This window comes from Triticum urartu, chromosome 3A (assembly GCF_056163025.1).
Source record: "Triticum urartu cultivar PI428250 chromosome 3A, HENAU_Tu73, whole genome shotgun sequence".
Taxonomy (NCBI): domain Eukaryota; kingdom Viridiplantae; phylum Streptophyta; class Magnoliopsida; order Poales; family Poaceae; genus Triticum; species Triticum urartu.
This window is the reverse complement of record NC_141875.1, coordinates 646,535,566-646,562,467: the sequence shown is the minus strand read 5'-3', so window position 1 is coordinate 646,562,467 and position 26,902 is coordinate 646,535,566. Positions and strand designations below refer to the sequence as shown.

The window sequence follows — 26,902 nt, the reverse complement described above, 5'->3', positions numbered from 1 at the left end:
AAAAATTGCATTGGAAAGGTGCAAGCCACCATCTCTCTCCTTTTAATTACCCAATCCTCAATGAGTGCATGTAGAAATTAAGAAGACCATATGTACATTGCTATTGGTCTTGATTACCGTGTGATGAGACAGAAGTATTTTTTTCTACTTTAAAGTGCATTGGGAAGATAGAATTACACTCTTTTATGGATAAATTTTGAAGCCAAACATACACTCTTCACCGGACAGAGGGAGTAATTTAGAGCATATATCAACACACTTGTACGTGTACATATCGATATGCATTAAATTTCGTGTCCATATATTTACTTGATGGAAAGGAAATATTACTGCAATCTGCATCTACACCAAGAGAATTCACACAATCATCACAATGGTATTATTACAACATTCAACGCGACCACATCAACCACTAGACAAGTAAATCAAACTAACTTGACATGTTGGTGTAAACACCACTCTTATTATGAAGTTGAAATAGTACAATGGAAGAACATGATGACGAGGGATCTCAAGGGGCAACAAGCCACGTCCATATACCTATATATAACCAGAGTATACATACGGAGTAGCTCTCAAATGCAGCTCTACCTTTTTCCTTACTCCCATCCCAAAAGTCTCGGACATGTCCAACAAATGTGAATTCTCTCCATCAGGAAGCACCCATTCAAAGTGGTAGAGAAGATTCGCCAATGCAATCTCCACGGCAGACGTGCCAAACAGAATCGCAGGACACTGTCGACGACCTGCCCCGAAGGGGGTGAACTCAAAATTTGTTCCTTTAAAATCAACATTGCTATTCTCAAACCTCTCTGGGTTAAACGCTTCTGGGTTGTACCAATATCTTGGATCCCAAGAAATTGCAAATGCATTAAGATGTATCTTTGTGCCTTTGGGAATGTGATAACCCATGATTTCACAGTCCTCCTTCGACTCACGGGGGACAAGCATAGGGTTGGGGGGATGTAACCTAAGAACCTCCTTGATAAGCATTCGCATGTAGTTCAGTCCACCAAGGTCGGTATTAGTGATGACACCTCGTAGTGCACCTAGAACGCTTCGAACCTCTAGTTGTGCCTTTGCCATAGTCTCGGGTTTTTTCAACAACTCCGACATAGCCCACTCTACAGTGGATCCTAAGGTTGTAGTAGCGCCTCCAAATATGTCATGAAGCAATAGTTATGTTATGCACAATTTATAAAAATTATAAACAAAATATATTAGGACACTATATTCTTTTAGGAGATTAAGACGACACAAACTGTTGAAGGAAATAAGAGTGACGATGACATAACCAATCAAACTAGTCTAATGGAGGAAACACTAGTTCTCTCTCACGAGTTCATTAGAAACAAAGGCATACACGAACAAGACTACTTTCTTGTAAGTGAGAACAAGACTACTTGAATCACATTAATAGCGTAGGAGGCCAAATTATTCTTCTACGTAGTACTATTCAAAATGGAAGGAGTACTCACAAACATGATGGCACCAATAGTCTCCGGGGTTAGAGGGAAAGCAAGTGAATCCTTCTTCTGCAGCCTGAGCAGCACTCCCAGGAAATCCTCCTGATCCCCGTTGGCGGCGATCTCCGCATTGCGGCTCTCGACGATACTCGCAATGATGCGCTGGATGCAGCCATAACTCCCACGGAGGCGGTGCTCGATGGTGCTCAGCCGCCGTACGATCCGCGACGACGGGAAGAAGTCCAGCGGGAAGAACCCGGCCACCAGCTCGCTTACTTGGTCGTAGGCGAGCACGAACTCGGACTTCTCCTCTGCGCACTTGCCGCCGAACATGGCCATGGCGACGATGTCGTTCGCTAGCGTCGTCGCCTTCTTGCTGAGGTTGACGAAACCAGAGGCCGCCGCAATGGAGCGGAGGAGGCCGCCCACCTCCTCGGCCCTTATGGACTCGACACGCTTCACTTGCTTGGCGTTGAGAAGCTCCATGATGCAGATCTTCTTCATCTGGCGCCAGCGGTCCCCGTAGGGTGCGAAGCCGATCCCCTTCCCGCAGCAGCCGACGATGCCGATGGTCACGCTGTTCGGCCGGGAGGCGAACGACAGGTCGTGGGTCCTCATCACCAGCTCCGCCGCCTCGGCACTGGAGACGACCAAGGTTGGAACCTCGCCAAGCCTGAGGAACATCAGGGGTCCATGACAGCGAGACAACTCCCTCATTGTGCGGTGTGGGAGGCCACGCAAGACGTGGTGGAGGCTGCCGATGAACGGAAGGCTCCATGGCCCGGGAGGCAGCTGCTTCTTGCGTAATTTGCTTTTGTTGCCGTAGGCTGTGAGTTTAAGAAACAAAAGGAAGAGTATCGTGGCTTGAGCAATAAAAGAAAACATGCTTAACACCTCCATGGTCAGTTAACTGGCTACTGGAGGAGATTAGCTTGTTTCTGGGCTTTAAGCTCGATGATAGATAGCATACTTATAGGATAGCAAGAACCATGAAGTTAACCCTGTAGCGTGCATGGTATGATCGATGTCCTAGTTAATCTTGTTGCTCCATGCGGTGGTTGTAGCATGATGCATGTGTGCATGCATGCAGCAGCTGCTGCGCGCATCTGGACGACTATGCATGATTAGTTTTCCCTAAACACACTCCAAATTGAGGAAGGAACTAATCCAAGTAATGTAAATTTGGACTCTATACGTCGACCATGGATGAATAGCTTGCGCTTGTCGATACATAGCTCTCATCAAAGTATAATTTCTACTTACTTGTGATCGAGTACACATGAAAGAAAGCAGCTCAATTATGAAGCCTAATGCAATCCCGAGTATGTAGATATTGGTGACATGCTAAAAAGTTTTGCCCGGCTCCGGCGAGGGAGGGGCGACGGCGGCGCACCTTCGGCTCGCTTCAGTGCTGGTAGTCGTCGTTAGGTGGTGTACAAATCTGAATGTGATTTTTATTATTTCTGGTGTTCGTTGTACTGCCATGATTTAAGATGAATAGATTGATGGTTTTCCCGCAAAAATGTGAGAAAAGAGAAGGTGTTAGTACCATATCGATACCATATCATAACAAATGATATGTTAATATGTGCCATACAAAACAATAATGACGTAATTTAAAATGCCTACCTATGATATTATGCACTACAGAGGTGGACACTAATATCATATGCATGATACTGGTATATGATACTCCCCACTACAAACAACCTTATGGCATACTACCACCGTTTCATAATGTAGTGTATATAGATTTTTTTTAAAGTCAACCCTCATAAACTTTGACCAAATCTTTGAAGAAATACATTTACATCTAGAATGCCAAGCATATGTCATTAGATCCATTATAAGAAGTAGTTTCATATTTTATATATTTAGTTTGTAGATATATAAATAGCTTTCTCTATAAATTGGGTCAAATTTCACAATGTTTGACTTCAAAAAATCTATACGCACTACATTATGGAACAGACGGAGTACAATATATTTCATATATTATTGGTCTAATTGCTGGTAAACGTAAATCTAAAAAACATATTAGGCCTTACCTAGAGGGAGTAGGCGATTAAGCTCAAACAACACAATGTGCATGCATTTTGAAAATGTTATGTAAGAATTGTCCAACTTGAGAATGAATATATTTCTCCTCAGCATTTTATTCAATCAAGCCATGATATTTCCTCTTCATTAAAATTAAAAGCAACAAAGGTCCCATGCATATATAGTCTCTAGCGATTGTCATGATTAGTAGCAAAATAAGATCACAATAATTGTTTGCCTTAACCAAAAGCCATGTCATACCCAACAACATTAGATAAGATATTGATGCTTACATTCTATGGGCTCTTTTCCACCAATAGCAGAACAAATTGATTTATCTAAAATCATCTTGTTTCCACACTTGCTTGTATGTACAATAGACCAGTAATAGTAGTTGCTTGAAATAAAATAATAAGTAACGGCATAAAATATAATTGTGAGATATCCAAGTCATCAATTTTAACTTCAAGCCAACTTACATAGTTCAAGAAGCAATATGATACGAATGTTTCAAAGGACGGCGGGATCACCTCTAATCGCATTTAGTAGAATACACCCGCCTCCAAACCCCCAACCCCACCCAAGTACATGGAAGATGGAACCGACCATGGGACTAGCTATAGCAAATCACCTCCCACCCGCGCATGAAATAGAGCGTGGTCATCAACGTTAGGGTTAAAAAAAAATGCTTAGGGCCATCTTGCAAACTTAGCATATCTACAATGTATAGTTCTTTTGTCCGCTCGATATCATCTATAGATCACAAGAAGGCAAGTACACAATAAATGTTCCTTAGGGTGATCCCTTGCCACCTTCGTTCATATGTACATGAGAAGAGCATTGCTGAAGCATGAATGTATTTTTGAATCATATTCATTTTCGATTGTCCGAGCACTTTTCTCGATTCTTTTTGTCTTTTTTGCCTTATTATCTAAAACAATGGAGGTTGAATAATTTGCAACAATATGATGGTTGTGTGCGTTGACCGATGCAGAGGCCAAGGGGCTTTCCCCCCTTTTGGAAAAATATATGTGATGAGTAATATTCATTAAGCAAATGCGTGACAATTGATATCATTCGATAGAATGGCGATAGTTATCTTATTTACATGAACAACTCGTAACTTAGCTAAGACAATGACATTACGCTGCTACATTGTACACACTTCAAGGATGTACCTGGGTCAAAAAAAGTAGAGACTAATTTAAAATATTATCTACAAGGCGGAACAGGAGGCCAATTATCTGTGGTTGATCATGTCTTGATATAATCTAAGCATATAGAAACGGAGTGTGTCTCCGATGGTGCCCCCCACAGATCTGTATATGCAGTTCCACCTTCTCCCTTCTCCAACGGCTGCAACAGAGGTTGAAGACGGTGACTCGATGAGCTGATGCATAGAAGGACTTCTTTGTACTTTTTTTTTGTTTTATAGGTTTTTTTTCTAGTGTTCTGGGCAAGCTGTCCCTCCAATCCCTTCTCCAGAAAGATGCTACGTGTGTTGTAACCCCTTCATGTGATATGAATGGAACACGTAGACGCTCTTTTGCAACATAAAATACATAAATAAACATAAATACATTACAAAAATGGGCAGGGTAATGAAAATACATAGAGGACACCCCAGCTGCTCCCACCCACAGACAATGTAAGGTGCTAATTATTTTGTAATTGGCACACCTATGTGTTTCATGTTCAAAGGAGTGTCACAACACAACATAGAAAAGGAAAGAGTGTACACAGTCACGCATTCAAACAATCGGCAACTCATTTCCGAGCCCAGCTGGCTCATATCTGCATTTGAAAGCATGAATAACTATCGATTAAAGAAACTAAAAGAGGACGATGGAAATTGATTGTTTTAAAATTGAAGGACACTGAGATTGATTTTCATGTTCTACATTCTTGGCTCTAGATGGGTGGTACCATGCGAGCTGTTTAATTGCACAATCCAAAAGACTATTTAACATAGTCTCTTATGCGTAGTGGAGATGTGATAATGTAATGGTTTGAATTTGGAGGGTTTATATATGCAGGATAACTCACATCGGAGGCTTTTGTTGCCGTAGGCTGTGAGTTTAAGAAACAAAAGGAAGAGTATCGTGGCTTGGGCAATAATAGAAAACATGCTTAGCACCTACACGGCCGATCAGTTAATTGGCAACACGAGAATCTGCAATCTGGAGCCATGCATTTTATATTGCCCAAGCCACGTAGTATAAAGAATAGATGTTTGTGTATGTACTTTGTGTTGTGTTGTGCTGCTTGCTTCATTATAGTATAACCAATCAATCTGGAGAATCAAATCAAACTACTACCCACTCTCGATCGCCTTAATTTGCTTGCCACAGTTCAAAGTGATATCTTATCCGGAGAACCTGCAACCTGGAGCCATGCATTTTGTATTGTAACTAAATATTTGTAAACGTGACACACACACTTCCAATCATTTCTCTCTTGATCCAGGATATCTTATTTTTCTTTTCACATATTTCCTTGCCCAACCTACACATGGGTGATTCTGTTGAAGTTAGCACCGACGCCTAGCCATGCCGCTAGCATGCGGGGACAAAAGTAAGGTATCTCCAGGCACAACGTCGTGTTTCTACATGCATTGCTGTCAAGCGAATAAATAAGGAGCTGAGGGATCTCTGAGCTCTCTCCGCACCGAACCAGCCACAAGCTGGAGCGATTAGTCACTTTATTTATACGTATTACACAGTGAGTCCTATTTATGAAATTCATTTGTGACAACATACTTTTTTTAATGTTCTTACTGCTTTGCACCACTGCACCCAAGACGTAAACCCAGCCAAATTCTTTGTCTAATTAATTATTAGAATGAAAATTTATCCTAAAAATAATTATAAGTAAATTTTAGCAAACCAGCCATTGGGTAGCTTTGTTGCGGGTTTTTTTCTTCAAATTTCGCTTTGTTGCGTTGTCAATGTGACATCTAATTGTGACGCTTTGCATAAAACTCAAAACGTTAGAGCTGTTAGGGTAAAAGAGAAAACATGATTACTGACTGTGGGTTATTGTACGAGCGCACCCACTCTCATTTGCATACACATGCCGCCCATCAATAAGCTAGCAGAATATATATAGGGCATGCTAGTTTAAATTAGTGGTCATAGTCTAGAAAGGTTTCGACATTTAGTTATTTGTTTAAGTAGTAGGGAAATGTATTGCAAACGTTTCATCTAATTGTGATGCTTTGCAGAGAAATACACGAAGTTGGAGTTGTTGGTGAAGAAAAAAACATGAAGATATTATAGAGTGTTGAATTATTTGTACGTGCGCACCCACTCTCATCTGCACACACATTTCTTGTCCGCCCATCAATACAGTAGGTAGAACTCTTTCATTCCTAGCTACCAGAATATACAAGGAATCATAGTGTAAAGTGATCATATATAGTCATAGAAAGGTTTAGGCATTAATTCTTTGTTTAAATAGAGGGGAAATGTAGCAGACGACCCATTTGGAAGCTCCATAGCGATCTAAATGTTTCGCCAATTATTAAAAAAGAAGAAGTTGCGAGTGAATGAAAAAACACGTCCATGCAAGATTATAGATGCATAAACATGTACCATATGGGCCGGGTTTATAACTCTCATGGTTGTATCGCCTTGATATATATGACATTTTGAGTTCATAAAATTCTCTTTATCAGAAAATAAACTAGGTAACACGTGTTCTGTCAATCAAGGGTTTTATATACAAATATGAGCCATTCTTCGGACATGCACTGGATGGCACAATCATATTTATCAGCACTAAGTGGGTTATTTTTTAAAAATATAGGTTTGTTAAGACTAGAACTTACCGTGATATACGAATGACATATTTTCAGAATTATTTTAACGTCATTGTTATTCCCTCTATCTATCATCCTAACAATTCCTATTTTAATGACATACACTCGTGTCTATTGTTTTTAGAGAAAACTTTAGGGACAATAAATCTGAAGACTGATAAAAGATAAGATGAACAATCAGGCAATAAAATTTATGCACACATGATGCCCTATTTTTGCCCCGCTGGTGTCATGCACCTACCCCTCCATAATCAGAGCCCTTTCTACCCTAGATTGGTTCAGTCACCTGGACCCCCATATTTTACTTTTCTTGCGAAGACATGCCACAACAGAGAAGAAACCAACAGAGGTGTAATGCTACCTCAACCCTTCTCTAGTAAATTTTCACCATATATCACCTCTTCGATGCTTGCTACACTATCATAATAATTATAACCATGTGAATTATTTTGTACCTTTATTAATGGAACAATCTCCACTTTCGTTCATGATTATCTATGTGATATGTGTGAGTAGTCCTTGAGGCTATGGGGCGGTTTAGTAGTAGTTGTGTATATTTCATCTCGTTACTTTGGGTTTGTGACAGATATACATTTGGTCATCCAAGTTGTTGTTTTGGGTTCATGGTAGACATATCTTTTTTCTTTGAAGGTTCTAGGTCGCTGCTAGATACGTACATCTCCCACCAATCGATGAGTGGAGTATGCTTTATTATCATGTTGGACGTGCAACATCTTTTGTTCCATTATACTCTTTGCTTTAATGGGATAATAACATGTGTTTATGATTTGACGAGTTTTCTGTAGGTTTGCATGGCCTTGTTGGTCGCATTTTTTTTCCAAAAAGGGGGGATGACTGGCCTCTATACATCATGATGATGCATACAACCCAATTATTAAAAGGATTGTTTCATCAAACATCCATCATCGAGCAAAAAAATATGATAGAACCGTCAACGATAAGGATAAAAACAACAACTCATGAGGTACCAATCATATTAGTCTGCCTCCATCCATACTAGTTTAATATAGCTCTTGCATCTACACGTGGCAGTAAGGACTACAGAGCAAGTGTCTAGCCATGAATAGAACCTATAGAAAAATATAAGCTCACTTTTTGTGGAAACCCAAATTATTGTGACATTTCCATGTAGCACAAATTTGAAGCACATAGTCCCACTCGAATATGAGCTAACATGTTGTAGACGCCAGATGGTGCGTTAATATTGAGCATCATAAATATAATTTGCCACACAAGGCAATTAGGAGGCAAGAGAAAAACATATGTTGGATTGTTCCATCTTGACCACAAAAGTAACACTATTTCTTACATTGTCAGTTCCGCTTAGCTAAGCTATCTTTAGTGAGAATCACTCCGAGACATATGTGCCAAATAAATCTCTTAATATTTAATGGGACCTTCAGCTTCCCTGGCGATGTTAGCCGCTTTAAATGTGTGATGGTAAGATCCAGAAAGAGGGACACATAGATGGGTGCAGTAGCTTGCGTTTACAACATTTCATTTGTCTCCTGTGTTCGTAGTAACTAGTAAGTTACCATCAATTTTTCTAACAGTCATGGTGTGTGTGTGTGGGGGGGGGGGGGGGTCCCCACCTGAATGCATTACTCAGGTGAGGAGGCCATAAAAGAATGTTTGGATGAGAAAGGCACCCTCCCCCCCCCCCCCCCCCCCCCGCACACACACACACCACCACCCGATGAGGAACTTCTCATCGTTGGCATCACAGAAAATGATTTCCTGCAACAAGGAAAAAAGAGGTTCCAACTCCCTAGAGGCACCAGCGGTAAGGTCGTTCCTAAGGTTAAGGTTAGATAGCATCCCATCCTCAAGATTTCTGGGAACATAATAGTAGTTCAAAGTGAGTGCGAAAAAAGGAAGGGGAAGGCATAGACAAGAGTTTGTTTACAAGCTATGAGTTAGACGAAAATAAGGTAGCCTGGCCGTTATTAGTAATCATAAAAGATAAAAATTGGAGGGTGGTAGGTGTTTCTTTTTTTGAAAAAGAGGGTGGTAGGTGTTTCTTTTTTTTGAAAAAGAGGGTGGTAGGTGTTGATTAACAGTTTTCCTAAGGTAGGAGAGATTTGATGCCTTGGTAGAAAAAGTAAGCGAGTACCTTTTGTGGTACCACTGCTTCAATAACTTACCGTTAATTTAGTGATTGAGTTACTCAACTACTTTCTAGCATGCCATATACCTACATATATAGACAAATTCCTCATACAAAAATATTTACTATTCCAAATATTTGATTTGTTTGATACATGTTGGTGTGTAATATTGCTACAGAGGCAGTATGGCTTATGAGAGTTAAACTCGTCCTTGGTAGATCAGGCAGGAAGCAGTGTTTAAGGAAGGAGAGGTGTCGGTGTCAAAACCAGCGGATCTCGGGTAGGGGGTCCCGAACTGTGCGTCTAAGGCGGATGGTAACAGGAGGCAGGGGACACGAGTTTTACCCAGGTTCGGGCCCTCTTGATGGAGGTAAAACCCTATGTCCTGCTTGATTATTCTTGATAATATGAGTAGTACAAGAGTTGATCTACCACGAGATAAGAGAGGCTAAACCCTAGAAGCTAGCCTATGGTATGATTGTATGTTGTCCTACGGACTAAAACCCTCCGGTTTATATAGACATCGGAGGGGGCTAGGGTTACACAGAGTCGGTTACAAGGAAGGAGATCAACATATCCGTATTGCCAAGCTTGCCTTCCACACCAAGGAGAGTCCCATCCGGACACGGGACGAAGTCTTCAATCTTGTATCTTCATAGTCCAACAGTCCGGCCAAAGGATATAATCCGGCTGTCCGGATACCCCCTAATCCAGGACTCCCTTAGTAGCCCCTGAACCAGGCTTCAATGACGGTAAGTCCGGTGCGCAGATTGTCTTCGGCATTGCAAGGCGGGTTCCTCCTCCAGATACTTCATAGAAGATCTTGAACACGAGGATCGTGTCCGGCTCTGCAAAATAAGTTCCACATACCACCGTAGAGGGAATAACATTTACAAAAATCTAATCTGCTGACGTACCCCGTAGTGTGACATCACACCACAGCCAGGTCTTTATTCGAATCATTTTTCATAACCTATCTCAACGTGTTTCACGAGGCGGCTTCCTTGGCACGTCTTGTCGAAGCAGAGACTGTGTCCCCTTATTACGGGATTCCCATCAATACGGACGTGGGTAACCCAACCGCGCCATCAATTACGATGCTTGGGGGACAAGCGAGTTTTACCAGGCTGGTGGGGGCGCATAGTTTAGTCCGTCCTTATAAAGGGATAAGGTTTCACCTTTTTCTACCCACGCCTTCTTCCTCCTTGCGAGTTATTTACCCAAAACCACCACATTATGGGCTAGGGTAACAGATCGGTACCACATTTGAGGCAGGGCACAAAAAACCACTAACAATGAGGCTAATCTGTAACGTGGAGCACTGACGGTGGAATTTGGTCGCGAAAACAGCGAAACTGACAAGTTGGACCCGCATGTCGGGCTGACGTGGCGTGCGTATGTGGACAATATGCTGACTTGGACAATAGGTCCCACCTGTCAATGACTCAAGTATTTGTTTTTTCTACTTCTTCCTCTTTTTTATAGGCATTTCAACAAACATTTTGTGGGCACCCCGCAAGCCAGAGCGCCGCTGCCATGGCGTCGACCATGAGCCTTCATGCGTGCCCTCCTCCCCATAGTCACAAGGGACTACAAGTGTGCGCTCGTGCGAGCTGCGGGTGCGGGGGGCCTATACTGCTCGTCGGCCTGGGCGCGCGGTGGGGCGTGGCGTTGGCCTGGGCACTCGCCGCCATCCACGGCCAATCATGTGCTGCTCGTCAGCATGGCGTGCGGCGGGGCTGGGAGCTGCTTGTTGACTGGCGCGCTGGCCTGAGCACGTGGTCGTCAGCGCTCCATGGAGAAGCGGACTCCTATTCGTCGGCCTGGGCGCACGACGGGCTGGGTGCTCCTCATCGGCCTGGGCGCTCGGCGGGCTGGGTGCTCCTCATCGGCCTGGGCCCGCGGTAGGCTGGGTGCTCCTCGTCGGCCTGGGCGCGCGGCGGGGCTGGGTGCTGCTCGTCGTCCGGCGCGGCGAGGCTGGGCGCGCGGCGGGCTGGGTGCTCCTCGTCGGCCTAGGCGCGCAGCGGGGCTGGGTGCTGCTCGTCAACCGGCGCGGCGAGGCTGGGCTCTGCTCCTCGTCGGCCTGGGCACGCGGCTGCCGGCGCTTCATGGAGAGGCGGACGTGCTAGCTGCTCGCCCTCTCCGGCACGAGAGGAAAATGAATGGCGCCTAAGAGCTGTTTGATGGAATGCCTCAAAGAGAGAGATTTGGGAAGAAGATGACCGTCTAGTCATTGACAGGTGGGGTCTGCATCTCATTTGCCACATCAGTTGGTCAAAGCGTCTAGTCGTCGCCACGTCAGCCCGACATGTGGGCCCAACTTGTCAGTTTCGCTGTTTTCGCAAGCTTATCAGACTATCAGTGCTCCGCGTTACAGATTAGCCCCATTGTTGGTGTTTTTTGTGCCCTGTCTCAAATGTGGTACCGATCTGTTACCCTAGCCCATAATGTGGTGGTTTTGGGTAAATAACTCCCTCCTTGCTCATCCATTTTCGCGCACTCGAGCTCCAGCGCCCAAGTCCACATCCTTCTCCTCAACTCTCCTCAAACATGTCCGGAGCAGGAGGCAAGTGGATAGTATCCTCCGTCATGGAGGGACACATAAAAAAACTATGTGAGGCCGGATACTTAGCCGCGGATATCGCGCACCGGCTGCCAGCCGCGGGGCAGATCGTCCCTACCCCGGAACCTCACGAAAGGGTGGTTTTCCTCCCCCACTTCATCCACGGACTGGGGTTTCCCCTCCATCCATTCGTCCGCGGCCTTATATTCTACTATGGGCTGGACTTTCATGATCTAGCCCCAAATTTCATCCTCAACATCTCGGCGTTCATCATCGTGTGCGAGGCTTTCCTCCGCATCAGGCCCCACTTCGGCCTGTGGCTGAAGACCTTCAATATCAAGCCGAAGGTAGTAGGCGGCCAACAAGCGGAATGCGACGGAGCCATGGTGGGAAAAATGCACAACGTTACATGGCTCGAGGGCTCCTTCGTGGAGACCATAAAGGGGTGGCAATCGGGGTGGTTCTACATCACCGAGCCGCGCGACACCAACTGGGTGGCGGCCCCCGAGTTTTCAATCCGGAATCCCCACGCGGCTCACTTCCTGGAAGGAGATGGGCCTGTCCTGGGGCTCATCGGTAGAGCTGGACGGACTCCAGAAGTGTATCCGGAACATGAAAAGCAAGAAACTTAAGCTTGTCAACATAGTCCAGGTCATGCTCTTCCGCCGGATCCTCTCGTGTCAACAACGGGCTTTCAACTTATGGGAGTTCGACCCGGCCCAGCACCAGACTCTACACGAGCTCTTCAACACGACACATAAGGACGTCTGGAAGGTGCTTTTCAAGGGCACCGAGGTCCCCCCTTCTGTTACCGAGGACCGCAGGCTAAGCGTGAAGCGCCCTGCGAATCCGGTAAGCTCTGTGCATAGGGTATTTATTTCCCCTAGCTTAACCATGTGCGGGGTCTGAGCTCCCATGCCTTTGACAGGACTGGGTGGAGACATCGGAGCAGATTAACTGTCCGGCCCCTCTGCCCGAAGACCCTGCAGACGCTCTCCTGACGGAGATGCGGACTCCGACTCCTTATGAGGTGCCGGAGAAGACCAAGAAGAAGACCACGGGAACCCGAAAGAGTTCCCGGTGACAGATGGTATCGGACACATCGTCCGATAACTCCGAGGCGCACTCCTGCCGTAAAAACGAGGAGAAGGAAGACGAAGATTCTCCCCCTCCAGCCGGGGGAGAGAAGAAAAGGAAGGCCACCCCAACCGGGGAGGCCGAAGGGTCCAAGAAGGGAAGGACTCTCCTTCCGGACTGTTCCACCACCGCCGCTGATGGCGAAGACGAGTGGCTGCTCAGGGCCAAGCCCCTGGCGAAGTCGTAAGTATTCAGATACCAGAGTAACTCATAGCATACTTTTGTTGCACTGCTTCTTCTAACGTCGAATATGATTATGTAGTCCGCCCCAAGCCCCGTATCAACGTATCATTGTCGGACGGTTCCTTGGACTCATCGGACATGAATAGTGATACACTTCCAACCGCCTCTTCTCCTCGCTCTACGGACAACGCTGAGGTATTGTCTCAAGGGGCACCGAGCCGGGGGGAGAAAGTCACGGAGGCGCCTCAAGGCGACCTTCCGGACTCCAGGAGCAAAGGGAGCAAGGCTTCCAGGGGCTCCAAGTTCGGCCCTCAGCCGAACACCGCGCCGGAACCTCCAGTGGTTCCGGACTCGGGCAGGCGGTCCCCTTCCAAGAGGGGCAAGCCGTCCGTGCCGGTGACCTCTGTCCATCCAGAGGCACCGGACGACCTGCTGGGAGCGCTTCGCGGCGCTTCCATCGACGAAGAGCACCGCACTATTATGAGTGCGGTGATCAAGAAGGTTCAGTCCACCAAGAGTGGACTGACTGAAACCTGTGCCATCCTTCTAACAGGCTTTGAGGTAAGTATTTAAAATATAGGAAAATATTACCGCATAGACAGTAGCCCCTGATGCTCTGTTTGGTGTTCACAAAGAAAAGCCGAATAGAGGATCAAATAATATCTGCAGGAGTCTAATATGAGTATGTCTGTATGTGTATGCAGGCTTCGCTGCTGACCTCTGCCGCACTGACTGCGGAGGTCGCTGCACTAAGGCAGAACCTCGAGCGGTCCGAGAAAGAGCTCAGTCTTGCCAAGAGGCATCTCGAGGAGAACAAAGGTAAGTAATACCTTGTCTATATAAAAAAAGAAAATGTGGTTGTGAAATGACAGGATCATCATGAATGTGCCAGGGGCCACGACCGAAGTGGTGACCCTGAAGCAAGCGTTGTCCGAGGCTGAAAACAAAGCGGCCAAGGAGCGCACCGAGCGGGAGAAACAAGAGGCACGGGTGGGCGAGGTGCAGCAAGAGCTCCAGGCTCTCGTGAAGAAACATGAGACTTTGGAGTTTGACTCGAAGACGCGAGAGTCCGAGCTTGCCGCGGCCCTCGAGAGCACAAAGCATGCCTAGGCCGAGGCCCAAAAGGCCCTCCAGGAAATTGAGGCGATGAGGAAGATAGCGGCGGGTAAGGCATTCAATATGCAAAGCAAGCATGTGAAAGTAAATTACTTGTTACTTACCCGAGTCCGGAGCTCTCCAGGAGCATTCGCAGATTTGCCCTGCAGCGTGTCGGATGCCGCGAAGTATTACCAGGCCAAGGAGGGAAGCTCGACGGAGAATTTGTTCTGGTCTCAGTATACTGGGACCGAACACCCGATGCCTATGAGCGACTAGCTCAAGCAACTGGTCGAGTTGCACAAGGCGGCCGAACAGGCCATGAAGGGCCTTATAGTCCGGATGTGGCCTGGCGACTCCCTTCCCAACAGCTACTTTGGCCTGGTGAGGCGGCTTGTGGATGTCTACTCACGGCTGGAAGTCATCAAGAGGTCCGTCTGTATCGAAGGTGCCCGCCGGGCTTTTGCCCGTGCAAAGGTGCACTGGGCCAAGATGCACGCCGAGAAGCTGGTGAAGGAGGGGCCGCCGCAGGGCAAGGAGCATCGCCACCCTGAAATGTATTATGAGGGTGTCCTGAAGGGTGCCCGTCTTGTGGCGGACGAGTGTGCGAAGGATGTAATATTTGAATGAACTCACTCGTGTGATCCTGTATTATGAAAACTTGTTCATATGCGCTATGCAATGCTTGTTTGAATTTAAAATATTACCTTCTGTGCGGCTGTTTATCAAATCTGAGAGATGGCCAGTCGTCGGCTTCTGCCCCCATGCCACGAGTGCTGGGGTGTTCGGGATAAATCTGAGCACTCTTTTTCTCATTGTTGGGTCCTTCGAGGGAGGTGCTTAGCTCAACGAACAAGGAAATCCGACTATAATGCTTTATCACTCTCACTTAGCCATAGAAGTCTACAATTTTAAATTTTGGGGAAGCCCCTAGTATTCGGAAGGCCGAATTCGGGGCGCTATACACGTCTAAGCCGGACAAAGCCGACTCCTCGCCCTAAGCGGCATAAGTCTTTAGGGACTCGAGACCTCTCGAACAGCGACCGGCTCTCGCTTTATCATGACAGTCAGTTTTAGCTTTCTCTATTGAGGTGCTTAGCCCAGATGAACCGGGGCACAATCGCAATAGTTCTCCCAGTGCTACCTTAGCCGATATAGCGGAACGTAAGGTACCAAAACATGGGAGCCGGTCAAACCCAACTATTGACCCAAGACATGATTCAGAGCTGATGCATATAATGCTATAAGTTCGGGGTGCCGCACTGTCGAAAGTGTTCGGACTTCTCACGCCGTATTATGGGGTACGCTTAAGACCGTGGCGTATTGGCCGTACCAGAGTGTACGGGTGCTGAATGTCATGAATGAACATATATATATATAAAAGAAAGAATAGATAATGTGGTAATAGTCTAGTGCTATGCATTGTTTTTCAAAAAGGTGCGTCGAAGCAGAATGATACAAGTAGTGCGATAAGCAAAAAGTAGGACTATTTGACATGTCCCCTTCCAGGGCAGCCTGAGGAATGGTATTTGAAGCAAGTATTTTACTCGTTGTCAGAGACCACCTGGTAGTTCCGTGGTGCGACGTAGCTTTTTGCCTTCTTGGTTGTTGCATCGTGTGTCCGGCAATCGTACTGCCGGACGGGGTTTCCATAGATTAAGTCCTGAAAGAGAGAAAAATAACAAAGCGGGAAGCCCCTAGTGCGGTTGAGCCGCGTCTTGGGGCGTGTCGTAGTCGTGCCCCCCTCCCCACCTGTGCCCATGGTATTTTCAATGCGTAATTATGTATGCGTGGAATGGATTTCGCCGTTTGGCTAGTACTGGGGTGGGGGCCGCATTGCTATGCGAGCTCGGAACGTGCCAGGCGGTCTTGTTGCTGATTACTCTAGGTGCGCTTGAAGGTGTCCAGGTCTTTAATCCTTGAACTGGTGGATTGCCTTAAGAGGCTGCTTTGCGCTTCTGCTGCGAGGGCCGCAGTGTGCTCCTCCGTGCAGAGAGAGCGCTCTGTGTTTCCATTGACTGTGATGACCCCCCGAGGTCCTGGCATCTTCAGCTTGAGATATGCATAGTGCGGTACCGCGTTGAATCTCGCAAATGTGGTTCACCCGAGCAATGCATGATAGCCACTGCGGAACGGGACTATATCGAAGATTAACTCCTCGCTCCGGAAATTATCCGGGGATCCGAAGACCACTTCCAGTGTGACTGAGCCTGTGCAATGGGCCTCTACACCTGGTATGACGCCTTTGAAGGTCGTTTTTGTGGGTTTGATCCTTGAGGGGTCTATACCCATTTTGCGCACTGTGTCCTGATAAAGCAGGTTCAGGCTGCTGCCGCCGTCCATAAGGACTCGAGTGAGGTGAAATCCGTCGATGATTGGGTCTAGGACCAGTGCGGCGAATCCGCCATGATGGATACTAGTGGGATGGTCCCTACGATCGAAGGTGATCGGACAGGAGGACCATGGGTTGAATTTTGGGGCGACTGGCTCCAACGCATATACATCCCTTAACGCACGCTTCCGCTCCCTCTTGGGGATGTGGGTTGCGTATATCATGTTCACCGTCCGCACTTGTGGGGGGGGGTACCTCTTCTGTCCTCCGGTGTTCGGCTGCCGGGGCTCCTCCTCGTCATCGCTATGTGACCCCTTATCTTTGTTTTCGGCATTTAACTTGCCGGCCTGCTTGAACACCCAACATTCCCTGTTGGTGTGGTTGGCTGGCTTGTCGGGGGTGCCATGTATTTGGCACGAGCGATCGAGTATTCGGTCCAAACTGGATGGACCCGGAGTGCTTCTTTTGAATGTCTTTTTCCGCTGACCGGATTTAGAGCCTCTGAATCCAGCATTGACTTTCGTATCCTCGGTATTGTCATTGTTGTTGTGGCGCTTGTGTTTGTTGCGACGTGACCTACCGTTGCCATCCTTGGTATCTGAAGTACCATGGTTCTTTGATATATTATTGCTGCGAGCCAGCCAGCTGTCTTCTCTCGCGCAAAAGCGGGTCATGAGTGTCGTGAGGGCTGCCATAGATTTCGGCTTTTCCTGGCCAAGGTGCCGGGCGAGCCACTCGTCGCGGATGTTATGCTTAAAAGCTGCTAGGGCCTCTGCATCCGGACAGTCGACGATTTGATTTTTCTTTGTCAGGAACCTTGTCCAAAATTGCCTGGCCGATTCCTCTGGCTGCTGAATTATGTGGCTCAAGTCATCGGCATCTGGTGGTCGCACATAAGTGCCCTGGAAGTTATCGAGGAATGCGGCTTCCAGATCTTCCCAACATCCGATGGATTCTGCTGGCAGGATGTTGAGCCAATGTCGAGGTGGTCCTTTGAGCTTGAGTGGGAGGTATTTGATGGCGTGTAGATCGTCACCGCGGGCCACGTGGATGTGTAGGAGGAAGTCATCGATCCATACCGCCGGATCTGTTGTGCCGTCGTATGATTCAATATTTACGGGTTTGAAACCCTCTGAGATTTGGTGATCCATTACTTCGTTTGTGAAGCATATGGGGTGTGCGGCGCCTCTGTAGTGGGCTATGTCGCGACGCAGCTCGAATGAGTCTTGTCCGCTGTGTTCGGCCCGACCGGATTTACTTTTACTGTATCCGGCGTGACGGTTATCGTCTCGCGTAGTGGCGCGCCCTCGTGATCCGTAGATCGATCTTGCGTGTTTTGCTTTGTCCTCTAATACATCTTGCAGGTCTAGCGTGTTTCCCCGTGCCTTGTCATTTTTTATTTGAGTGGCGTCGGGGTGCGGGCTGAGTTTTTGGCTGAAATGCCTCTTTGTCGCGGCCACAAGGTGGCCGATCAGCCGCATCATATGCTGAAGATATAGGTTTTAATGCTTCCTCCTCTAGTCGGGGTAGCAACCTGCGCTTTGGGTAACTCTTGGAGGGGCGTTTGAGTTCATATTCCTCGGCCGCAAGGACTTCAGTCCATCTGTCAGCTAGCAAATATTGATCAGCTTGAAGCTACTGCTGCTTTTTCTTAAGGCTATTTGTCATGGCTATAAGCCGGCGCTTGAAGCGCTCTTTCTCGGCGGGATCCTCCGGCACGACAAATTCGTCGTCGTCGAGGCTTGCCTCGTCTTTGGAGGGAGGCATGTAATTATCATCCTCCGCCTCTCTATCTGCCGCTCTCTCGGGAGGGCTGGCTTCTCCATCCTCGTGCTCTAAATCTTGCTGGAGGGGATTGTTGTCATCTTCGGCACTGTTCGGAGTGCTATTATTGTTGGGTTTCGTAGTAATTTCAAAAAAATTCCTAGCACACGCAAGATCATGGTGATGTATAGCAACAAGAGGGGGAGAGTGTGATCTACGTACCCTTGTAGATCGACAACGGAAGCGTTAACTTGGTTGATGTAGTCGTACGTCTCCACGGCCCGACCGATCAAGCACCGAAACTGCGGCACCTCCGAGTTCTAGCACACGTTCAGCTCGATGACGATCCCCGGACTCCGATCCAGCAAAGTGTCGAGGAAGAGTTCCGTCAGCACGACGGCGTGGTGACGATCTTGATGTTCTACCGTCGCAGGGCTTCGCCTAAGCACCGCTACAATATTATCGAGGACTATGATGGAAGGAGGCACCGCACACGGCTAAGAATATGATCACGTGGATCAACTTGTGTCTCTAGGGGGTGCCCCTGCCTCCGTATATAAAGGCTCAAGGGGGGAGTGCGGCCGGCCAGGAGAGGCGCGCCAGGAGGAGTCCTACTCCCTCCCTCCGGGAGTAGGACTCCCCCCTTTCCTAGTTGGAATAGGATTCGCGGAGGGGGGGAAAGAGGAGAGAGAGGAGGAAGGGGGGCCGCCCCCCTCTCCTTGTTCTATTCGGACCAAGGGGGGGAGGGGTGCGCGGCCCATCTATGGCCACCTCTCCTCTCTTCCACTAAGGCCCACTAAGGCCCATATACCTCCCGGGGGGTTCCGGTAACCTCCCGGTACTCCGGTAAAATCCCGATTTCACCCGGAACACTTCCGATATCCAAACATAGGCTTCCAATATATCAATCTTTATGTCTCGACCATTTCGAGACTCCTTGTCATGTCCGTGATCACACCCGGGACTCCGAACAACCTTCGGTACATCAAAATGCATAAACTCATAATGTAACTGTCATCGTAACCTTAAGCGTGCGGACCCTATGGGTTCGAGAACAATGTAGACATGACCGAGACACGTCTCCGGTCAATAACCAATAGCGGAACCTGGATGCTCATATTGGCTCCTACATATTCTACGAAGATCTTTTATCGGTCACACCGCATAACAACATACGTTGTTCCCTTTGTCATCGGTATGTTACTTGCCCGAGATTCGATCGTCGGTATCCCATACCTAGTTCAATCTCGTTACCGGCAAGTCTCTTTACTCGTTCCGTAATACATCATCCCGCAACTAACTCATTAGTTGCAATGCTTGCAAGGCTTCAGTGATGTGCATTACCGAGAGACCCCAGAGATACCTCTTTGACAATCAGAGTGACAAATCCTAATCTCGAAATATGCCAACCCAACATGTACCTTTGGAGACACCTGTAGAGAACCTTTATAATCACCCAGTTACGTTGTGACGTTTGGTAGCACACAAAGTGTTCCTCCGGCAAACGGGAGTTGCATAATCTCATAGTCATAGGAACATGTATAAGTCATGAAGAAAGCAATAGCAACATACTAAATGATCGGGTACTAAGCTAATGGAATGGGTCATGTCAATCAGATCATTCAACTAATGATGTGATCCCGTTAATCAAATGACAACTCTTTGTCCATGGTTAGGAAACATAACCATCTTTGATTAACGAGCTAGTCAAGTAGAGGCATACTAGTGACACTCTGTTTGTCTATGTATTCACACATGTATTATGTTTCCGGTTAATACAATTCTAGCATGAATAATAAACTTTTATCATGATATAAGGAAATAAATAATAACTTTATTATTGCCTCTAGGGCATATTTCCTTCAATTATCTCCTGTGCTGGTGTCACCGCTTTTGCTTTGGCGAGACTTAGAGCGGCGCCACTAACGTCGGCGCTTGGGTTGCTTCTTGGAGGGGTCATCCTCCGCTATCTCGTCGCCATTGCCTTCTTTGGGTGTGTCCACCATGTATATATCATATGATGAGGTGGCTGTCCAGTGCCCTGTGGGCAGTGGTTCCTCTTCGTCTCCCGCATCGTCGTCCATACCATCGATGTCTTCGGAGTCGAAGTCGAGCATGTCGGTCAAATTGTCGACAGTGGCTACTAAGTGGGTGGTGGGTGGGCGGCGAATTTCTTCATCATCCGCATCCCAATCCTGCCAAACATAGTTCGGCCAGGACTCTCCTGACGGGGAGAGAGACCTTAATGAGTTCAGTATGTCGCCGAAGGGCGAGTGCTGAAAGATATCCGCGGAGGTGAACTCCATGATCGGCACCTAGGAACAGGCGCAGGCGATTCGGAGTTCGTGGCCGGGGAAGAATCCGGCAGTTCGGCGTCACGACTCCCGTGAAGGGTAAGGTCGATACTCGGCTCGATCGCCGCTGAGAATACGACCTCCGTGGGGGGTTCTATCCACCCGTCCATGGATGGCGCAATTGGCTCCGAATTGAGGGTCGGAGCGGTTGCCGGTGCGGTCTCCTGAACACTGTCCGATGGTAGAGCTAGATCATGCTCATCGTGACCGTTTGGCGCACTGGCAGGGGCTCGAATCCGTCGAAGATCAAGTTTCCGCGGATGTCTGCCGTGTAGTTTAAACTTCCAAACCTGACCGGGTGGCCAGGGGTGTAACTCTGGATCCGCTCCAGATGGCCAAGCGAGTTGGCCCGCAGTGCGAAGCCGTCAAATACAAAGATCTGACTGGGAGAAAAGTCTCACCCTGGACTGCATCGCTATCGATGATCGAAGGAGCCATCAAGCCTAACGGTGACGACACAGAGGAACTCTCAATGAAAGCACCAATGTCGGTGTCAAAACCGGCGGATCTCGGGTAGGGGGTCCCGAACTATGCGTCTAAGGCGGATGGTAACAGGAGGCAGGGGACACGATGTTTTACCCAGGTTCGGGCCCTCTTGATGGAGGTAAAACCCTACGTCCTGCTTGATTATTCTTGATAATATGAGTAGTACAAGAGTTGATCTACCAAGAGATCAGAGAGGCTAAACCCTAGAAGCTAGCCTATGGTATGATTGTATGTTGTCCTACGGACTAAAACCATCCGGTTTATATAGACACCGGAGGGGGTTAGGGTTACATAGAGTCGGTTACAAGGAAGGAGATCTACATATCCGTATTGCCAAGCTTGCCTTCCACGCCAAGGAGAGTCCCATCCGGACATGGGACGAAGTCTTCAATCTTGTATCTTCATAATCCAACAGTCCGGCCAAAGGATATAATCCGGCTGTCCGGATACTCCCTAATTCAGGACTCCCTCAAGAGGTGTCCCTGGTTATTGTGTACATGCCGAGCCACGACCTGATGGTGGCTAATGTGACACCAAATACAACTGTAGCTAGTTTGCTATAGGTCTATAAATGGAGATCCACCATGCAGTCTCAGATACATCACATGCAGCAAGCACTTGTAGTACCTCACTACAGCATTAGTTGTTACAAGTATTTGCAACCAGTTATAGAAGCAAATACTCCCTCCTTTTCGGTTTATATGGATTAATTTAAAAATCTCACCAACCAAGGTAGATGATCACTAGTGGAATAATTTTTGTAGTTTGCAAAAAGCACTCAATTAATGTGCTCATTTTCCTCAAAAAAATGTGTTTACCAATATATTAATTGCAATGCATGCATGCATGACCAATAAATTACCTAGAACCTCTACATGCATTGGTAAGTTTTATCATAATCCTTGCATGTAGTGATTTAATGCACCTCGATATTTGAGCGTGTGATGGGAAGCAATAGAAAGGAGACTTACAAAATGGGAAAGCAATTTTTTTGAGATAAGCCCTATAAACTGGAAAGGAGGTAGTATTATTGTAGCTGCAGCACCCTTGAAACACAAATAGGTCCATCATTACTACCTAGATAAGAAAGATTCCTAGCTAATAATGATGGGGGGACATGTGTATGCAAATGAGAGTGGATGCACATGTACAATAATAATCAAAAATCATCAATCTTCATGTTTTGTCTCCTACACCGACACATCCAACTATTTGTGTTTTATGCAAAGCATCACACTTAGATGTCACATTTACATCACAAAGAAGCTACCCAATAGTTGGTTTGCTAAATTTGCTTATAATGTTTTTAGCACGAAATTATATTCTAATAATTTAACAAAGAATTCGTCTGGGTGTACCTCTTGGGTGCAGAGGCTTAAAGTAGTAAGGACTTTCTTTTACAGTAATGTCAAAAATCCAATGTCAGATTTTTAAGCATGGCAAATCGAACGTTTTTTTTATAATTTATGTTGGTGTGAGGATAAAAAATTTAGTTTGTAAGCACGACAATTTCTTGGCAATAAATAAATAAATGAAATGAGACGAATTGTCCGTGCTTGCCAACTAAACTTGCCATCCTCGGCAAATATATATTGCCATAAAAAAGTTTGATTTCCCCTGGAAAAAATTGACGTTAGATTTATAGATGAGCCCTTATTTTAGAAAAGTGTGTGTTATCACAGACAAAATTCAAAAATATGCCCCCCTGTGTAATATAAATAAAGTAACTAATCACTCCAGAAAGAAACACTCAGCATGTGGCCACTTTGGCAGGGAGAGATTTCAGAGATCCCTCAGCTCATGCATTGTTTTATTCGCTTGGCACCAGGCATCAGTGCAGGTACACTAGCTAGAAACAGTATGCTGACTGGAGATACCTTTGTCCCCGCATGCTAGCGGGAGAAGATTTGTCAAGTCCCTTGCACGTGCTTTTACTTTTTTTACTTTCGACTTTCAAACTTTTATATCTTTTGAACGAAAAGCCCAATTTGTGTTTTGTTTTCATATTTGTGTTTCTCGTGACGAGGCTTTCAAATGAGATCCATTTTGAATACATTTTAATGAATTTGGCAAATAAATGTTAAGTTTCAACTCTTGAAACTAAAACTTAGTACGAGCGACTGATAAAATCATGTTTTTTATGCCTACAGCCGACCCAAAAAAAGTCTAGATTTTTAATTTATGAAACTTGATAAGAGTGAGTGAGAAAATTGTAAGTTTTAGTTGAATAATTGTAAGTTTCAACTATTGAAACCTTAAACATAGTGTGCCCTCATGCGGGATCCAACTACTTCGCTAGTCACGAGGCAATCGAGTGGCCGGGCAGGACTTCGTAGGTGTGTGCCCCTGCAAATTTCCGCATGCTAGCTGAAGGCTAGGCGTCGGTGCTCACTTCATCATCCATGTGTAGGTTGGGCAAGTAACAGCTTGAAAAGAAAAATAAGATATCCTAGATCAAGAGAGAAATGATTTGAAGTGTGTGTCACGCTTAGAAATATCTATCTATTATATACTTAAGACAAGAGGCAAACATTGTGTGTAGGCATATATTGTGTTGCACATGCCAAGTCCATCATTGACACGTAAAAAAAATAGACCAAGCCCTCTCAGAAAAAATAGCCCAAGCCGGACACCTACCAAACAAAACTCACGGTCTTTCAAGAGTTGTAATTGGAGTGTTCCATGTCAAAAGAAAAGGCATCAAGTAAGAAAAACTGGCAGACCTGCGGCCTAGGCAGCCCACGGCCTGATCTTCACCAATCAAATACATGTATGCGCCGTTACTAATTTACAAATACCCTGCAGCCACCCCTAAAAAAAAGAATCACCAGTAGCATGACACGGCCAGGTCCCATGTACAACCAGATTATACTATTATGTTGGACACGCTCAGGTGTTCAACATGGAAACTCATCCATGCAAAAAAAAAACAAGGAAACTCATATATAGAAATAGCCCATCACGTATCTACATGGTAACAAAAAGTCATGTCCTACTACGACACATTCAATAAGCCCCTACAATTGGAATAGATTACTAGGCCAGCAGGTAATATTATGTAATCGTTAGAGATTTAGTTATCAACGCAAGCAATATATTATATCATCTTGAGGCATCTCCCGTTTTTATCGCAAGCAGCTGCCAGCCACTTCTATAGGCAGATCACGTCAATGGCCGATGGATACAATCCCTGCATGTAAATTGAGGAGGAAGGAAAGACTTGATGCATGTATACATCCAAAAGACTGGAGCTAGACGTTCGGATCACAAGCCCACGGCAGCCGTCGGCCACCTCGGGCGGCAGATGACGTTCAGTGGCTGATCCACTGATGGGATCTAATCCCTGCAAGGAAATTTGAGAAGAAGTGAAGACTTGATGCACGTACACATTCAAGAGGCTAGAGCTAGACGTTCACAAGCTTATGGCTGCCGCCGTTGACCTCTAGCGGCAGATCGCGTCCGTGGCTGATAGGATCCAATCCTCCAATTCATTCATGCAAATTGGCGAAGAAGGGAAGACTTGATGCATGTAGACATCCAAGAGGCTGGAGCTAGATGGTATGCATGTTTCTTTCTCTTGATTTATTTGTCTATCGATTCTGTAGATAGATCTAGACAACACATTGTCTTATATCTAAATATTTATGTTTCTACTCATCTTTTGTCTTCTTATGATCTTATGATATATCCGTCATATTTAGCCTTTGTCTAAGGGTGAGAAAATTCAGCAGAAGACGGATTTGCTATGCATGGAGGAGGAAAATATTTTAGGAACGCAAGTAGAGCGTAGGAAATTTCCAAGCAGAGACACCCACAGATAAAACAACTGCTAACTACATGGTGATCGAACAGGTTTGTTCAGAAGACTATATAGCTGTTTCGGGTACCTGCTAAAGCACAAGCACACAACAAAAAACTGAAAAACAGAGCAGCAATTCATGCCGAATCAGAAAACGGCAAAGCCGTCTGATCCGTACAGTAGGAAATAGCGTATTACAATGAATGAGTTCATACATGATGTCAACAAGCAAATTGTTCGGTCCAGAACTAATCAGTTTGATGGGCTCGACCGTCCTCAACAAAGCAATTTAGGAATTTCCAGTACCACTAATTTCTCTACATTATTCTGAGAGCTGTTTGTAAAATTTTAGTAAAATATGCAATATGCCTTAATAACATTTTAGGACACGCTCAAGTTCACTATGCCACCAGCACGTGCCTTTTTTGTACATGGAAAGTAAGGGACAGGTAGTCAAATTCACAAAGGAAAAGAATATGTAATCAGTTGTCGTTTGGGTCAATTATACGGTTCAGATTTTGACGATAAAAGAGGAATGTATTAGATTTAAAGAAATCTAGAAACCTTGATGTTGTGGTTGTAGGCTTTTTGCTTTCTGGGAAAATCACGTTCAGAAAAAAAGAGCCTTGATCAGATTAGAATACAGTAGTGGATATCGTCCAAAAGTCATGTAATATACATCTAGCACAATCACGTGGAATAATCTTCATCATATCTAGCACGAAATCTTATATTATCGACGAACTTCCCGCTCACACATGCCTTGGGGGCCTGCACCAGTGAATGACGCTGCAAAAATGGCAGCAGCTAGCCTTGCACGCATGTGAGGCGCTCGACATCATGGTAGCGCCCCTCGCAGCGGTAGGATCCAAAGGCCTGCCGTGGCTCCGACTGACGCGGGAGATTCAGCATGTCATGGTAGCATGCCGGGCGACCGAAGGTCGATCGTGAGGGTCACAATCAGCCCAAAACAAATTCATAAGATATCGTGCGTGCAAATTAAGAGGCGAGTATACATCTGTGGGCTATGGCAAGGTGCTTGAGCTAGCAATGAACTTAGGTCTACTACTCTACTCTACATGGGCCAAATGGCTGTCTAGGTTGTCAAAGTTGACACATGACCAATCAATCGGCTATCAGGACAGGAATAAACAAGATTTGCCTATTTAATAAACCATCCATAACTTTTTTTCTTTTTTCTTGAACCATGTGGCTAGGAGGATTGCATGTATTGTATTATCATCTACACCTAACTGGGAACTAGCCATCGATAATATAATGTATCTATTCGCAAAAAAAAGAAGATAATATGATGTATTGATGCCCATTGTTTCATACAATTTATATCACATTGCAGGCTTATTGGAATAGATTGGATACGATCACAAATGAAGAAACAAAAGTAGCAGTGTGAAGCCGTACAATCTGTGCACACTATACTTTTTGGCCTTAGAGAAACTATGTTCCCAAAATAAGTGATAGAACAAGCTAATGCAATTCTTTGAGGAAACGAAATGGCACGTGCAAAATAGGCACTTACTAAAAATAGAGTACCTCCCGCATGTATTATTTAGTTCCTTCGTCAAATGCACATAGATATGTCAAGATTTAATGTGTGATGTTATTTAGCCTTTTTTTATTAACACATGAATAATTTTATATTGTATTACACAACTAAGAAATATGGATAATTAGAGCAATACTACATTGGCATGTGTAGAATAGTAGAAGCAT

General features: G+C 45.8%; 1 protein-coding gene across 1 annotated transcript; it reads right to left on the bottom strand.

The window, feature by feature from the left end:
• Nucleotides 1-540: 540 nt before the first annotated feature.
• LOC125549010 (desmethyl-deoxy-podophyllotoxin synthase-like) lies at nucleotides 541-2,366 on the bottom strand. Its single transcript, XM_087517018.1, has 2 exons — nucleotides 1,480-2,366; nucleotides 541-1,168 (listed from the first exon to the last, which is right to left on the bottom strand). Exons 1-2 carry the CDS (start codon nucleotides 2,364-2,366, stop codon nucleotides 541-543), a joined length of 1,515 nt encoding a protein of 504 aa, XP_087373144.1.
• Nucleotides 2,367-26,902: the final 24,536 nt, after the last annotated feature.

Bases quoted from the DNA above. Each gene is read 5' to 3' on its own strand.
- LOC125549010 (XM_087517018.1), bottom strand. From the start codon at position 2,366: ATGGAGGTGTTAAGCATGTTTTCTTTTATTGCTCAAGCCACGATACTC. The intron at 1,169-1,479 runs TGTGAGTACTCC...ACTATTGCTTCA, and splicing joins ACTATTGGTGCCATCATGTT to TGACATATTTGGAGGCGCTA.